The sequence below is a fragment of the Saccostrea cucullata genome, unplaced genomic scaffold (genome assembly GCF_032062105.1).
Source record: "Saccostrea cucullata isolate Sc308-1 unplaced genomic scaffold, CSIRO_AGI_Scuc_v1 ctg8960, whole genome shotgun sequence".
Classification (NCBI taxonomy): Eukaryota; Metazoa; Mollusca; class Bivalvia; order Ostreida; family Ostreidae; genus Saccostrea; species Saccostrea cuccullata.
The window spans coordinates 11,219-26,563 of record NW_026925611.1 but is presented as its reverse complement, the minus strand read 5'-3'; the positions used below and the strand labels follow the sequence as shown (position 1 = coordinate 26,563).

General features: G+C 32.0%; 1 protein-coding gene across 1 annotated transcript; it reads right to left on the bottom strand.

The window, feature by feature from the left end:
• Nucleotides 1-366: 366 nt before the first annotated feature.
• LOC134269345 (multiple epidermal growth factor-like domains protein 6) lies at nt 367-6,157 on the bottom strand (the record flags this gene model as incomplete). The annotated part of the gene is made up of 10 exons (XM_062751546.1): nt 6,142-6,157; nt 5,913-6,053; nt 5,532-5,762; nt 3,948-4,199; nt 3,699-3,839; nt 2,754-2,891; nt 2,402-2,539; nt 1,877-2,014; nt 781-918; nt 367-504 (listed from the first exon to the last, which is right to left on the bottom strand). Coding segments are annotated over exons 1-10 (1,471 nt in total), but the record flags the coding sequence as incomplete, so codon positions are not given.
• Nucleotides 6,158-15,345: the final 9,188 nt, after the last annotated feature.

Sequence of the window (15,345 nt, the reverse complement as noted above, 5' to 3'; positions counted from 1 at the left end):
ACGATGGAGATATTCTCACATTTCTATGTTTAAAATTTCAGTAGCATATACTTTTTAATTTATTTTTTCTTCAATAACATTTTAATTATCCCTACTTTAAGAGCTTAACGTTATCATAACGTCAGAAACACACTTTTACGACGTCAGTGTACCTAACATTTGAAAGATCGTCTTTAAAATCAGTTACATTAGTTGTAATTAAAATGTGCAATCCGTATTTTTTTAATTTTGTCAACATCTTTTTTAATTCAGTAAAAAAATTTTTTTAAAACAGTAAATACGGCTCGATTCCGATGACGCGCGATATATTGCGCAATGAAAAACCCAGTCGGCCCTCTTAAGTGGATGGAAATCAGTTAGAAGTACCTGTGATACAGAGAGGACTTTTATATCCTGGAGAACATCCATTTAAACACGATCCGTTCACATGGTAACATTGTGGTCCGTCAGAACAGTGTCCACAGGTTTTGTTACACTGCAGTCCATACTTTCCTATGTCACATTCTATAAGAAGTATGTTGCTTATATTAACTCTAATAATGCATTATTCTCATCGGAATGACTAATTTGCTTTTTTGATTTCTTGCATGCTTAAATGGTATGAAAATGATCATTATCTGACGCTTCATAGATTGAATTAGAGCGAACATACATAAATGTAAGTGACCCAATGATTTGATAAGAGACTAAGCAAATAAGCATTATTTCATAGCTGGCCCCATATCATGTATACATTTATTTTCGTCTTTAGGAAATTTTCTTAATATTCATAATTCTTACTTTTCTTACAAAGAGGACCCTCGTATCCGGCAGAACATCCTTGTAGACAGGAACCATTGATATGATGACACGGTGCGTTACCAATACAATGACCGCAAGTCTGCCTACAGGCGTCACCAAAAAATCCACTGTCACATCCTAAAAGATAGTATTGGGTTTTTAGAGTCAAATCCAAAACACGTCTTAAAATAATTTACTAGTGGCTTAACAAGTGAATTTGATTAATTCATCTACTCTTTATTCCTAACAGTGCAATGAAATCATTTGTTGTTATAGTAATGCTACAAAATATAAGTAGCTTGCGGGAGCCGACTGGAGTTTTATTGAGTGAAAAACTAAAATAGAGAAACTCTTTACTATTATACCATATATAACTTACATTGACTTCAGTGCGTATGCCAAATTTTGGGAAAATCTATGATCCAGGTATTTTTAAGTGACGTCTTTAAAAAGAGGTACAATTACTCTAGGTTACCTGGTTACATGTATATGGGAAAATGCAAATTTCTCGCACATTAAAGCAAATTTTACAAAGACTTCTACAGAAATTTTGATCAAACCATAATTTACGATGATTGAAAATAAATTTCATATAATATAAAAGAAACAAAAAGTTCAACTGTCCTGTTTCCAGAGAATTCATCCTAACGAATTTTCCGGTTCTGACAGAGTACTACAAAATATAACGGATACAAAGGATACATACAAAACTAATAAAAACGATGGAGAGGTTTTCTATGTTTTAAATCTCAAGAGCGTATTATTTTTCTTTTTTTCTTTTGTAACATTATATTATCTTTTTTAAAAAGAGATTTCAGACTTCACATAATCATAACTTCCAGAACACTCTATTACGACGTTGATGAGCAGTCGTCGTATCATACATGTATGAAAAATCGTGGTAACATAAATTGTCATCAATTCTTTTAAAGTAATCTCTCAGTTTCGACATCTTTTTTAATTAAGAAAAAAAAAATGCTTTCAACCCGTAAATACGCTTCGTTTTACTACGCATCATAGTCTATGTTGCGCGAAATATTGCGCAATGGAAACCATAGTCGGTCCCCAAAAGTCGATGGAAATGAGTTAGATGTACCTTTGATACAGAGGGGACTTTTATATCCTTTTAAACATCCATTTAAACATGATCCGTTCACATGGTGACATTGTGGTCCGTCAGAACAGTGTCCACAAGTTTTGTTACACTTCAATCCATACTTTTCTTCGTCACATTCTATAAGAAGTATTTTTTTATATTGACTCAAATAATGTATTATTCTCACTTGAATGACTATTTGCTTTTCGGAATTCTTCCATGCTTAAATAGTATGAAAATGATTATTTTCTGATTCTTCAAAGATTGCATTAGAGAGAACATACATACATTAAACTGACCCAATTATTCGACAGAAGAGCCTAAGAAAATAAACAGTATTTCGAAGATGGCCCCAAGCATGTACATTTCTTTATTTTTTTTTTGTTGTTTTATGTTCCATATAAAATTTAAAGGCACAGACTACATAGTTCCAATTTTATAGCCTCAGTCCACCAACTTTTAGATAATCCCTCGTGTATGTCCATTTTCGTTTTAGCAAGTGTACTTAACATCCCTAATTCTTACGTTTTTTACAGAGAGGACCCTCGTATCCGGCAGAACATCCTTGCAGACAGGAACCATTGATATGATGACACGGTGCGTTACCAATACAATGACCGCAAGTCTGCCTACAGGCGTCACCAAAATAACCTCTGTCACATTCTTTAAATATATTGATATTTTTATGATCAAATCCTAAACACGTTCAAAAAATATTAATGAGTTAACACGTGAATATAAGAACTTTTGATAAATGCAAGAAAAATAATCATATGTACATGTATTCACTATTTATTCTTAAAAGTAGAATAAAATCATTAGCTGGTGTAATAATGCAACAAAATATATGTAACTGAAAACGCTGTAAATCAGTTACTTGTGTTACAAAGAGGACTTTTATATCCTGAAGAACATCCATTTACGCATGAACCATTCACATGATAACATTGTGATTCGTCAGAACAGTGTCCACAGGTTTTGTTACATTTCAATCCGTATGTTCCACCCGTACACTCTACAAAAAGGTTCCCCATATTATGTAAATCTCATATAAAAAGCTAACTGTAATGATTTTTCTTCTGTTTTATACATCTACATGTCAAGGTCTATTCGCAGAAAATCATATATGCCAAATGTGTTTACCATTTTAGATGGCGTTTTTGCAATGCAACAAAAACGTTATTTACGTGATTGAGAAAAAAAAACTTGACACTTATCTTAATTAAACATTGACAATATTGTTTTTCTTACTATTGTTGCAAAGAAGTCCAACATAAAATCCGCCATTTGCAATGTACTTTCGGTTTCATATCTTCACATATATATGCATTTTTTAAAAGAATTTTTCTCTATAATTTTTTTTTACGTATTTATTATTAATTGATACTTTCTATGTGATAATCAATGATATATTTATAAACTGTGAAGGTTTTAACTTTATAAACCACATAGTTCTGGAGCTATTGTAAAAATTAATTTTTGGACAAGTTAACCTTTGGTGAAACCTTAAGAAAAAAAAAACTTTCGCCCTTTGAATTGTTTGAATTACTATTTACTATGATGTTTATATTACAACTTATCAAAACAAATACATGCAATGCAGAAAAGAAAACAAATTGACAAACACAATGTACACATGTATATATTTTATTACTTTAAGTGGTAAGGTTTTATTAAAAATGAATAACAAATACATTAGTCTGTTAATACAGTTGAGACTTGTATATACTTTAACTAGGCTTTTATGTCTGTTTCAGCTTTAAACTTAATATAATATTTATTACATACATAAAAAAAACCTGTGAACCAATTTATTACTTACTTTGTCTACACTGAGGCCCCTTATATCCCCTTGAACATCCCATGAGACAGTTTCCTGTTAAGAAATTACATCTCTGTCCAAGACAACTCTCCGAACACAATTGTTCGCAATAATTTCCATAGTATGTAGAGTTAGGACATCCTGTTAAAGCATAAAAATTGTTTTAATGTTTTCATTACTCATTTCTCTTAAAACTTTTATGACGATAAAGTTTACTATTCATGTAGTAACAGAAAATACAATACTCACCATAAACTTCAAATTCACACAATTCATTAAAAGCATGTTCGGAGTAATAAACTGGATAGTGTACGCCAGCTCTCCTCTCGTTGTAGTATATCACATAACGTCCGTTAAATGGACAACTTATTGTTTGGTTTTCTGTGGGTGTACCGGTAATATTTTGTATTTCATGAAAACATTCAATTCCGTTGTCCGTAGAAGTATCGTTTGAAACATACACGAAAAATCCAGCAAAACGACTGTAGAATGCACCAGGACCTAAATAAAATGAAATGATATTGTTTATTCTTTGTCAACAACTATGATGTCAAGGAAAAGTTGCATCTATTATTAAAGTTGGCATGCAATTAAAGTGGATCGAACTACTAATTTAACAAAAAACAAACAAGCAAATTCAAAAAATTGTGGTCCACCGCTTTCGGTGTCTTTGTGGGTGAGATATTATTTTTTTTATGACATATTGTGTTTAATATGAACATCCTATCATATGTCATTTATTTAGAAATTATCATTGAAGTTGATTGTTTTGAAGGATGAAAACCCTAATCCTGACCGTTAAAAAGTTATGGCCAAAGTTAAAGTTTTTTAAAAGTAGGTCAATTCTAAGGTCAAGATCAAAGTGTCAAAGTTGTTGATATCCAATGAAAGGTCTTCTCACAAGGATTACATATGAGAGGTATGGAAGCCCTTACCGTTCAAAAATTATGGTCAAGGTTAAAGTTTTTTCATACGTACGTAAATATTTAAGGTCAAGGTCAAAAGTTCAAAGTTGTTGATATCCAATTAAAGGTCTTGCCACAAAGAACATATATGTGAAATATGAAAGTCATAGTATCTACCGTTCAAAATTTGTGACCAAAGTCAAAGTTTTTTAAAGTAGTTAAAACTCCAAGGTCAAGGTCAAACGGTAGAAGTTCTTGGTATCCATTGAAAGGTCTTCTCACAAGAATTACATATGCGAAGTACAAAAGCTTAAGACCTCACCGTTCAAAAGTTATGGTCAAGGTTAAACACTTTACATATTAAGTACGTAAATCTCCATGGTCAATGTCAAAAGGCCAAGGCTGTTGGTATCCGATGAAAGGTCTTGCCACAAAGAATACATATGGGAAATATGAAAGTCCTAGTACCTACCATTCAAAAGTTATGGCCAAAGTAAAGGCTTGGAATTTTTGTGTAAAAGTGGGTCAAACTCCAAGTTCTAGGTCAAAAGGTCAAATTTGGTGGTACCCAAAGAAAGGCCTTGTCACAAGGAATACTCGTGTGAAATATGAAAGTCATAGCTCCACTAAATCAAAGGTTATGGGCAAGGTTAAAGATTTTGTGACGGACGGACAGACGGACGGACGGACGGACAGACGAATTAATGTCCCCTCGCTTTCGCGAAAGCGGGGGACAACAAATGGCAATTTCATTAAAGAAGAAAATGCACAGGAGTATTTTTCCAAAATTTAATAAATTTAATACTTGCAATTTTTTTTGTATTTTTGTATTATGCTTTGAGAAAAAACTCTGAACGTAAAGAATAACATCAAAGTTATGTCTGATTTTCAAGTAACAATAGCTGACAAGTACATGTATCACACTTACTAGGTTTATTACCAGTCCTGTAGTAGATGTGGATGTGACTGATGCTGACTATCCTCCCTAGATCTACATACCATTTTGCCGTTACTTGATCGTTTGCCGATATTGTACATTGTTTTCCCAATACAGAGCGGTTATAATACTTCCCATCTACTGCCTTAGCTGCTCCCCAGTCTGCAGAATGACCTGGGTAATCATGGTCCTGCCATGCTGGTCTCCGCAGGGCAAAATTATCTTGTGAATAGATTATTTAGAAAAATTAAAAATGTTACACGATATAACACATGGAAGATCAAAATCATTGACGAAGTCAATCATCAAGAAAAAAATCAGGAAGAAAATATCTTTTAGGACGGAGAATTTGATGAAAATGACATAACTTACAATAACTACAGTGTGGGCCTTGAAATCCTTGTATACATCCAATAAAACAGTCACCAGTAACGGCGTCACACTGCTGTCCCAAACAGTTACGTGGACAGGTTTTGGTGCAATTCTCTCCATAGTATCCAGTCACAGGACAGCCTTTTAAAAAAGCGAGGCAAATTAATCAATATACCTTGTGTATTGTCAAATATACAGAATAACAAATCGTTCAAATATAACTGGTCACTATAGAATATATACATGAAGTGTAAACTACAATAAGATAGAACTTACCAAATACTTTTACTTCGCACAATTCATCGTATGCATAATCAGAATAGTATTCAGGGTAGCGAATGCTTTGGATTCGCTGGTTGAAGTAAATGACATATCTTCCATACACAGAACAACTGATTCTCTGGTCTTCCGTTGGCGTACCGTTCACATTTTGCAATTCGTGGAAACATGTCTTCCCGCTCTCCTTTGAAGTAGTATTGGAGACGTAGAGGAAAAAGCCGGCGAAACGATCGTAAAACGCACCGGGACCTGAAACGGTTAAATCTTCAGATCAGAGATTATTGACATTAAAGCTATGAAATGTATGTAGATTAAATAAAAGACTTTGCTAACTTCAAGATACAACAATTGTATGAAGTATGGGTTAATTCTAATGCTAGTATTCTTTCCAATAAACAAAGTATATTATGTTTGAAACACCGTTTTGGGTTTTTTGTTGTAAATACCTGGTAGTGAATCGATAATTTCAAAAATATCAATTTCATTCAGAGCTTTTTAACTTACTTTAATCTGAAACATTATTAATATTATATGTAGAATGTACATTTACTGATTACTTAAAAGTTTTTTTAAAAAAAGAAAATAACAACTAGTGGACTATTTCATATTTCTTAATCAAATTTTTAAAATATTCATCCACATCTGTAATTATTTTTGGGAACATATTCTTTGTCATTTATTCAATATCATCTTTTAAATGTACTATGTAAATTGAATATGGTTGAAAAGCTACTCACATTGGACTTTTACGAGAAGCACTGACTTTTACAGTTGACTGTTTACTTGGACATTTAAACCTGTATTGTACGGAGGTACAAAATTGATAATAGCTAAGAAAACCTTTCTAGTGGTTATAGTAATGGTGTTAGGGGCACTAACACGTGAAGGTGGGGAGTTAAGGGTAGAATGGTTGACGTTTTCTGTAAGGACAACGTATATGTGCTTTGAAATTGCCCGTCAGCGCTTTTCGTAAAAGTTAGCGCTTCTCGTAAAAGTCCATTATTTAGACATTCTATAAGCAAAGTAATTTTTTTTTCTTAAAAGGTAACTGATTTCATAGTAATAGATGGTGCATATACGAATTGAAAAGGAAATTATAATTTAAGAAGAATTTTAGGCGCTTAGCCATTTCCATCACTGCAATCTTTCTGTTCATTTAGAATGTTTTAACGGTGTACATACTACGAACATTATCAGTCCTGTAAAAGATGTCGATATAACTAATGCTGACAATTCTTCCAAGATCTACCCTCCATTCTGCTGTCTGTTGTCCATCCGCTGATATGGTACACTGGTTTCCACCTGCAGCACGGTTTGAATATTGTCCATCCACTGCCTTCGATGCTCCCCATTCTGTTTCCTTACCGGTCCAGTTGTGCGCCTGCCATGCTTGTTTATTTAAAGCTAAATTTTCTTGTAAAGAAAATGTAAAATTACAATAAATCTAAACCGTTAAGGTTACAAAAGAGCTTCATGGTTTAATTAATGGAGAAATATTCTATTCTGAGGTCTGTAACACTGGTATCCTGCAAAAATAAGTCCCTTAAAGTTATTTCCTTCTCAGGGAGAAAGTACCATAGATAAAAAGGTGATTCAATGAAATTGACCAATAGAATAGGTTATCTCCAATTGTTTTTCTCTTACCAATCGCAGAAGTATATGCAACACATGAGAGGAACAGGGCAATTCTGAACATCCTCATAGCACCAAAATACTCCATATTGACAACAAATGCCTGCAAAATAAAACACATACATCACTTCTTTAAAATTACCAGGGTTTAGATAATATATTTTTAAAGCAAGATTGTTTGTAGGTACAGGCTTTTTAATGCTTTTTAGCTTTGGGGAGATATATACCGTTTCTGTTGTTCAGAAGCAACCGATTTTCTATTCATTCCTTAAAAAATAATTAACTCATATCCAGGTAACGTATGAATTGTTCTACGGGTTTATCTGATGAAAACTTTTTATGGTTGCATTATAAACATGTATGTACCAAACATTTTTGAATTTCAGTGGATCACTTTTGCCATTTTTTTTTTGTTTGTGGAGAATCTTAGAGGTCATATAATAAATTTATTCGTAAACTTACAATACACAAAGATAATTTACCTTAGGCTCTATTTCTGTATAATAACTTTTCATTACTTTGAAGGCAAACCCTGACCCATTTAACGAAGAAATGTATTCGACAGGCCGGATCCGAGGTATTTTCATGTTTTATTCTATGAGAAGATGACGTGTGAAAATGTCAATTATCCTTGTGGTATATTGGATGTTAATGAAATCTTCATTGTCCATGCAGTGTAACGATCAGGAATATAAAACTATGCAAATTCATGAGCGCACCGTCTTTGCAATAAGCAGGATAATGTGGTCCAGTACGAGTTGATAATCGACTATGCCAATCCCTATTCTAACAATAGGGAGAACCAAGCTTCTTCATGTGTGATCTTTCTAATTATATTTTAGCTCAACTGAGCTGAAAGCTATAAAGTGAGTTTTTCTGATTACTCCTTAGCAGTTGCCGTCCGTCTGTAAACTGTTCGCATTTACAACTTCTCCTCAAGATCAACTGGACCAGGAATGCTGGAATTAATGCGCAAGCATCCCGGGGCCGTGTAAATGTTATACTTTAAAAGCATGACCCCCGGGTGGGGAGACAAAACCAAGAAAAAGAAAGTATGTTTTTCAACTAGAGAGCTACTCTGCAATGTCGCTGAGAGGTTAATTCATTAAAATTGAATGATACAATATGCAAAGGTTTCTTTTCAAGAAATTGACCTTATAATTGGTTAAAATTCGAAAAGGACATACTGCTTTTTGTTACATTGATATGCCTTAAGGAACATATAATGATAAAGTTCTTAATATTATTTAAGTATCCGCACTTAGATTTCAATTCAGTTTAATTCTTGGATAATAATGGTTATGGGTTATGTAATAGTAAAATATAAACAGAAATATTTTGGATCTTACCTTATAGTGCAGATACGTCAATGACAGAAGTCGCACACTGATATCCCGATAGCTTTGTTTAAGTAGAGACGAGGAAGTGTAGATAAAAAAGGGGAGATTTCATATCTCTGTGTGTGTTAAACAAATAATGCAAGGTGTGCAATGAAGATTTTTAAAATTAATATTATCAGTATGTGTTTACCTAGGAGATTTTAAAAAAATCTTATGTGTCTGCCTCCATTTATCAACAAAATTATCTCTTTTGTATTAAGGAAAAATTCAACACAAAGATTTATTTACAAAACATTTTAATATTCTAAAAAAAATACCACTAGATAAGAGAAAAAAAGTCTACGAAAAGAAAATTAATATTACAGTCCTATACTTAGTAAATAGTAAAAGTTGAATAACAACTAATGAAAATATGGTTCTGAAAAATATTTATAACGCTTTTTATGCTTTTCGAAAAATTGATACATTTTGTTTAACTATTTAGAACAAAATTTCGCAAATTTAAATTAGTTAATTAAAATTAATTAAAATTCAGCAGAAGGGAAGCATCCAGTAAAAAAAATCAAAAGACTTTGAATACATGATTAAATTTCAATTTATCATTGTTTAAATAATTTTTCATTTTTTTTTTTCATATCTATCATGAAGTTGAATAAATACATGTACTTCGATTTATCATACCGTAAAAGTGGAAATTTTAGCGAGGTGCAAAATTAGTGATTATTCCTTAAAAACTGGTATAGTTTTATTACTGAGATGTAATTTTAGCGATTTTAAAATGCTCTCGTAATACCTAATACAAATAAAACGCATTAAATTTTAACGATATTCAATTTTAGCGATCTCCTAACCCTCGCTATGGCTAGTTAATTCCAAAATTAAATCCTCGCTAAAATTTCTGCTAAAAAGATATTATCTTGTACCCAACATTGAAATATTTTAATCGAGTCTCCTGGATTGGGCCAATAACACTAAAACTTGGTATTTTTAAACAAAGTTTCCGATTTTGTGTTGTCATTGCAGGTAAAGCATATTTTGTAGGACTGTTCTTGTAATCTAATTCTATTTTAAAAAATTATTTTTACCCACTTCTTAAAAAAAGCCAGAAATTAGTTTAGTGTATTAGGTTATTGATCAAAACGTAACAATTCTATTTTCTATTTTTTTTTTTGTAATTCTAGATCAAATACTTTTATTTTTAACATTATTTAACAAAGGATAAATAAAACAACCCAAATTTAGCCACACAGGATCATCAGAATATAAACAATTCAACGTGATATTCCATATTATTCAATATTTAAACTATTATAATTAATCCTTAAACTTCAGTTTCACTTACATAGATTATTATACAGTACTTTTTTTTATTTACATTTCAGATAAGCACAGCTTCTTTCAGAATACAATAAGTATTAATTTGTTTTAAATAAGAAGAACAAAATATAATGTTCAATTATACGTCTGTGAATTTGTTCTATATAAAAAAATTGACGAATAAACATGCTATCTTATCCAAACAGCCCCTACCGTGAACTAGTTTTAGTGCTATCTGCCCATGGTGAAATAGTCATCAAACTTTTCACAGGCAGCATTTTGTTTTCCACGCTTTTCATCTACAAAAAAGTCTGATTTTATACGGATTGTGACGTATATATTATGACGTAACAAAAGTTCAGTCAGCATTGGTATAAGTAAACACCTATTAACTGACTATTCGGACAATAGCAAAATAGTTTGCTGTCCTGGGGGACGATAAAATTGCTATTGTCCTCACAGCCATTAAATAGATGTATAATATATTTTTCGCAGTTATTCTAAAACAAACATTATAATCCATTGAAACTTTCAAATATGAACTTAATTTATGCATGCATCCTGTAAGTTAAATGAACACAAGTTATCAAAATAGAAAAATTATAAGACATTTCATTATGAATTGCATTTCATGTTTATTAATAGGATTTCAATTAACCGCCATTAAAAAAAAGCTTACAAATCTACTTACAATGTAAGCAAATATTTCTGCAAGAAGTAAAACTTGAAAGGTTAAAATAGCATATCCTTATTTTTGTCTTATTCGTCTAGTACATAAAACAAGCTTTGAAATTACTTTTTTTAAGTAACCTTACTTACAGAATGAAATTAAATCAGTTACCTCAGATAGAAAATGAAATGTATATAACAAAACAATGATACCTTGGCAAAATTTAACAGTGTTAACAAGGGAAACTATATTTAAAGTGCATTACACGTAAAACTGGATCAATTTTTCTCTTCATGGTCAGCATAGACGTGAAGTTCCTCGTAGGTGTCAGATTTGTCGAGGGCGCCAAGCTCTGCATAAGGTGAGGAAGTCCTGTGAAAGGTTTCATATAAAATTATATAATAAAATGGTTTTAAAGGATAAATTCATTATAGATAGGGATTTGACCTATATGATCGGGCTTGGTTTTTTCTCTACAAAAAACCTTGTTGATTTCCGATCTGATTAATGGCATTAGGCTGAATACATATGACAATTTGTTTTTCTTAAACTTTTTTTCATCGGGTAGAGGTAGGAGGAACCCTTTCATTGATTTGAGTTTGTTATCTCAAAATGTAATAATTGATATTTGTTTTATGCGCTATAATTTTACCTTTTTTGCTTTTTGGGAGTTGAACTATGTTCAGACTCCCTAGGCTGCCACGCAGTTTCTAGCGCAGTAATTTTACAATGAATTATATAGCGGCTGTCGTGCTGTTTCTGTGTCGCCCAATTTACTCCCCTGTGATATTCAATACAAACTCGCATCAGTCTATATAAACTCGAAGAAACTTCAGCACTAAAAATAGTCCATCTCATTTTTCTGAATTAATCTAATTTTCATAATTGATTTGAAAGTAAATGAAAAAGAATTTTATTTAACTTAATTTGAATAGCATATTTTTGTCATCTCTCTTGAGAAATAACTCGTAGATTTTGATTTCCGTCATCAAAAAAAGTCCTGTCATTTATCATTTATCATTCGGCAATCCTCGGCTGACTCTTCTACGCTGCATTACAAAAAGTGCGAAGTCATCAAAGGAGCAACAACTGGTCTAACTGGTTTGACAATGACGCGATTGTCTAAATATAGAGATGTAAACAAAGATGTAAGGTCAAAGGAACGCTAAGGTTTAACCGAACTTCTTTCAATTTGTTTCAGCAATAAAGAGACAGAACAACGTTAGTTTTTTAAAAAAAAATTACTATATGGAAAATATCACTGTCAGACATTTATTTGCTCTGACAAGTAAAATGATCTGTTAGACTGGAAAATGTTTGTCAGACCAGTTACATGCAACTCATTTTTTTACGTGGGTAAAGGAAAAAAATAATAGCATTAAAGTTTGTTGATATTCGAATCTCACAATTTCAAATGAAAGTAAATTTACATCCTTTATTTCATGAGTTTATCAGTATTCAGTTGGTCACGTGTACAACACCAAATCTGAACTTAAAAAATGTGTATGTACTTGCATTGCAGTATTACCTTATAAAATGTATCATTTGATTTTATTATATAATTAAAACAGTTAAAATTGATTAATAAATGCGTATGCACGGACACAATGGTATAATAATCCCAATGATCGATCTGTGAGAAAGATCGTTCCTCATGATTACAACTGTTTTTTTCCTTGTAGTAGCTCGTTAAACTGTCTGATTTTTAATTACATTTGAATCAAACCAAAATCACAAACTTTAAGAGTCACTCGCGTGGCGCAGTTGTTAAAAGAGTTTGCTCTAGAGATTCAAAGTAAGGCGTTAATTGATCCTTACGTCGCAGGTTCGCATCCTGTGGGATGCATCTGGAGATAAACTCTTTTGATGAGACCATAATATAAACCGAAATCCCATGTGGCAGTATGTGCTTGCACAAAACGATCCCTCACTACTCAATGGTTTTGAGTGCCGTGTATAGGTAAAAATTTGTAGACTTACATGTAGCTAGCTCCATCGACAAGTGGTACTTTCTCAATATAATTGAAAAAATTATCGAACGCAAAACAAACAAAATGTAAAGTATTCAGATACTCACTTCTATATAGAAATTACTTGAAATGAAATTTAAAATTATGGAATAACAAAACTTGATGATTAAGTTATAAAGATAGATACATTTGATAAAAAAGAAACTGGCACGGAGTTTTATAAAAATTAATTATTATTTCCGAAAAGAAACATTCACACCCAAAAGAGAATAGCAAATACTTATTTTAATCAGAGGAAAAAAAAATGACAATCTAGTGTCTGGTGATGGTAACATTGAATATAAAGAGTGTTTGTTAGTTTGTTTCTTGGGACCAAATATCTTGTACACATTCTAAAGAGAGTTTGATTCAAATGCTCCAGAAATATAAGGGTTGTGTTTGAGTTTGAGTAAGAAATGGTACTGAAAGAAGTTTGAAACCTACCCACAAAATAGTATTTTCGAGTTTTGAAATTTTTTTTTGGTGGTGAGGGTTGTTTGTTTGGTTTGGTTTGGTCAAATTGTTGAGGTAAGAATTAGAAAGAATAAATCTAGAACTAAACTTAACTGTTCGTGCGCAATAAATATACATTTTTTTTTCAATATATGGCACTGTAGCTCTCAGGTCTGTCAAAATCTTTTTACGGACAGCTACAGTTCTGCAGCTAATTTGAGAGCAGTCCCATGATCTTGGCTATTCAAATGCAATAGAATTTTTTTTAATGTTTCGTGTTGTATCTCTAACAAATCAGTTCTAGCTGACTTGAATCTGAACGCATGAAACTGTTCCTATACTTCCCGTGAGATCCTTCAGATAACAATGTTCAACTCCCATGAGTACGTTCAGTACTTTGATTTATATTGTACCCGTCTTTTGTTGTATATTGTAATTGTTTTCTACGTGTAAAGCGCTTTAGGGTAATTCCATAATTATATAGGGCGCTATAATATAAAAGTAGAATAATAATAATTTAACTTCTCGATGTGCATAGTGATAATGTTTACTGCCTCTGAAGTTCTATTCTTTATGTCTAGGCTATTTTATCCGTGAATATAATAAAAGATGCCATTAATATTTGCAATTTATATAGGCCTAAATCTAATCCGAAGGAGCACAGTTACTGAAACATGTAGCCAAAATCAATGTAATTAAATTCTAAGGAATATATACAATTGACATTCATCGCAGCTAATTGCTGCCAAGAATACCTGTAATGAGTAACACAGAGTGAGTAATTCTTGTCCTCGGAGAACGTGTGCTTATACTGAGGTTTGTTCCGCCTGACTGACAACAGTACATTGGATTTTTACGGTTTGATATCTCTTTAGTGTTTCTTATATCAAGAATGGGCATGCATAAAGGATAGATAATTAAAGGAAAATACACGAGTCTATCAAAAACACTAAAATAGTCTTTGAAAAGTCGAAAATTTAAAACTTTAAAAGTGTGGTTACAGGTGGATTTGAACCCCCGACTTTAAAATGTTAGTTAGCAAATTGTAAAAGCAAGCGCATATATCAACTGAGCCTGTCTGACAATAATATTTATAGGTATGAATTTGAAGCAGATTATCAAAATCCTATAGGTTATTTCTTTTGTCAAAGTGAATAATCCTTTAAAGGATAGTAAAAATAGAAGTGAAGATAAAAAAATATTATTGCATACTTATCTCTCTCCATATTTTGATCTGAAAATAATAAAGGAAAACTGATCATAATGTGACCATTTGTTCAGAAATCAGAAATTGTCCATCGATCGACTGTCCAGCTGTCTTTCTGTCTATACATCAGTTTTTATTATCTCAGACAAGTTGCCTCAGTGTTTTGAAATATTTCTTAATTTTTTGAAGGAAAAAAAAACGCTTGTCTTCCTACTAGCTAGGTCGCAAAACAGCCTAGGTTAACATCCCCTTCTTTTAATATTTTAATATATCGATCAAATTCAACACATCTGCTACATTGTAAACTAAGCATCTCAGATTTGGTTTTTCGGAAAGACAATTTTCAACACTTCAAACCCTAAACAGATATACTAGTTTGTGATTTCACTTCTGCTTTGGGAGATCGGTAAAAATAGAGTAATATTTCATTTCCCTTCAAAAAATATTACGTATTGAATAACATAATACCGGAATAAATCCATTAAAAATACACTGTATATTACTTTTTTATAATCATTTGAATATA